This window comes from Wasmannia auropunctata, unplaced genomic scaffold (assembly GCF_000956235.1).
Source record: "Wasmannia auropunctata unplaced genomic scaffold, wasmannia.A_1.0 LD273981.1, whole genome shotgun sequence".
Lineage (NCBI taxonomy): Eukaryota > Metazoa > Arthropoda > Insecta > Hymenoptera > Formicidae > Wasmannia > Wasmannia auropunctata.
Window position 1 is genome coordinate 1 of NW_012088909.1, and position 2,241 is coordinate 2,241.

The following is a 2,241-nucleotide window of genomic DNA, read 5'->3' on the forward strand; positions in this document are numbered from 1 at the left end:
GTAATAAATGTAACGACGATATAAAAAAAACTTTTCTGCTTTTAGGATTTCAAGTCGAGTTGCAGTGATAAAACACTTTATTTATATTGTGATCTTTCAATTCTGTTGTCGCTGAATATATTATATACAAAGGTCAGGAAGATACTTCACAGGTATTCACAGGTATGTTATTTTTTGTAATTGATCAAAAGTAATAAAAATTTCTAATATAACTTATTTGTATTGCTTTATTAAGTTTAACTTATAAAAAAAATAATTTATGTATCCAACTTTGGTATTTTTGTTAAAAAAATTCTGACTAGGTCGTGTTTTATTAAGGTGGTTTTATCGAGCAAGTCCCACTCAAAAGTTAGTCCCTCCATATGACTGATAATTCAATAAAAACAAACGTTATTTAATAAAAACATTTCACATAGACTGTACATATGCGATTGTGTGACGTTTATGTGACAACGTTACACTATCGAGTTGGCGATAAAACCACCTTAATTCATAATTAACATCAGAAAATGGATCAGATATCTATAAACTGAACATGATTAAATTATATTTTTATTTTTGAGAAGTACTATCGGAATTTTAAAGCTTGAATGTCATATGTTGAATATACAACTTAAATAATTAACCTATGTAGCGAACGTAATAAATGTAACGACGATAAAAAAAACTTTTCTGCTTTTAGGATTTCAAGTCGAGTTGTAGTGAAACACTTTATTTAATTATATTGTGGTCTTTTAATTCTGGCGCCGCTGAAAATATTGTATACAAAGGTCAGCATTCGGAAGATACTTTACAGGTATTCATAGGTATGTTATTTTTTGTAATTGATCAAAAGTAATAAAAATTTCTAATATAACTTATTTGTATTGCTCTATTAAATTTAACTTATGAAAAAAATAATTTATGTATCCAACTTTGGTATTTTTGTTAAAAAAATTCTGACTAGATCGTGTTTTATTAATTCATAATTAACATCAAAAAATGGATCAGATATTTATAAACTGAACATGATTAAATTATATTTTTATTTTTGAGAAGTACTATCGGAATTTTAAAGCTTGAATGCTATATGTTGAATATACAATGATTATTTTAAACTTACTTTCATCTTTTAAATACATATCTCATTTTTTCTGCATTATGTGTTACTTCTAATAATATATGCTATTTTTCCCGTGATTTGTGCTCCTAAACGTTAAAATTTAAGATTACGTATTAATTATAAAAAATTCTCCGTTGTCATCTGAAAAAGATTTTATTTTCTGTGGCAATCCTAGTACATAATATAATATTATTTAGTCTGCAATCATAAATCTTTTCATATTGTACAGATATAACATTTGATATGGATCGAAAACGTCAAAGAAAAGATACCTTACATGTATCTAAGCGACATCTTAGAAGATTAGCAGCACAACAGGCAGATTTTATATGTAAAAACATATTTCAGAATATTTCATTGTCGCGTAATGACAGTAAATGCACAAGAAATATTGATAGAAATAAAGAAGTAAATATTGATAGAAATCAAGACATAAATAATTCTACAATAGATATTGAGAATATGGAATTTGACAATGTCGATTTTGTACAACGTGAAAATAATATATTTGTACAACATGAAAATAATAATATATTTGTACAACATGAAAACAGACAATCTGACAATGAGTCGGAATCACAACAATCATCTTTTAACGTTTCTCGTGATGAATTAAGCGATGTAGCATCTGAACATGAAAGTAATTTTCAAGATGATCTTTCATTCTGGGCTATAGAGCATCAAATAACACATACCTCTTTAAGAGCATTGTTATTATTATTACGGAAACATCCTTGTTTTTCTACACTCTCTTCGGATGCACGAACAGTTTTAAAGACACCTAGACATCAAGACATCCGTACAGTTGTACCAGGTTTATATTATCATTTTGGTTTAGAAAAATCGCTAAGACAAATATTTTCAAAGAAAGATAATATTGATTGCTTGACAATAGCAATAAACATTGACGGATTACCGTTAACAAAATCATCGCAACAACAGTTTTGGCCTATACTTGGCTCAATTATTCCATATGATAATGTTTTTATGATTGGGCTTTATCAAGGCAATGAAAAACCTGAGGATGTTAATGATTTCTTAAAAGATTTTGTCAATGAGGCTACAGAAATATGTCAGAATGGTATTAACATCAATGGTCAACATATTGCATGTCGCATTGGAGCCTTAATTTGTGATAC

At 27.8% G+C, this 2,241-nt stretch overlaps 1 protein-coding gene across 1 annotated transcript; it reads left to right on the forward strand.

The window, feature by feature from the left end:
- Positions 1-49: 49 nt before the first annotated feature.
- LOC105461965 lies at positions 50-2,234 on the forward strand (the record flags this gene model as incomplete). The annotated part of the gene is made up of 3 exons (XM_011708490.1): positions 50-162; positions 683-806; positions 1,332-2,234. A coding segment is annotated over exon 3 (889 nt), but the record flags the coding sequence as incomplete, so codon positions are not given.
- Positions 2,235-2,241: the final 7 nt, after the last annotated feature.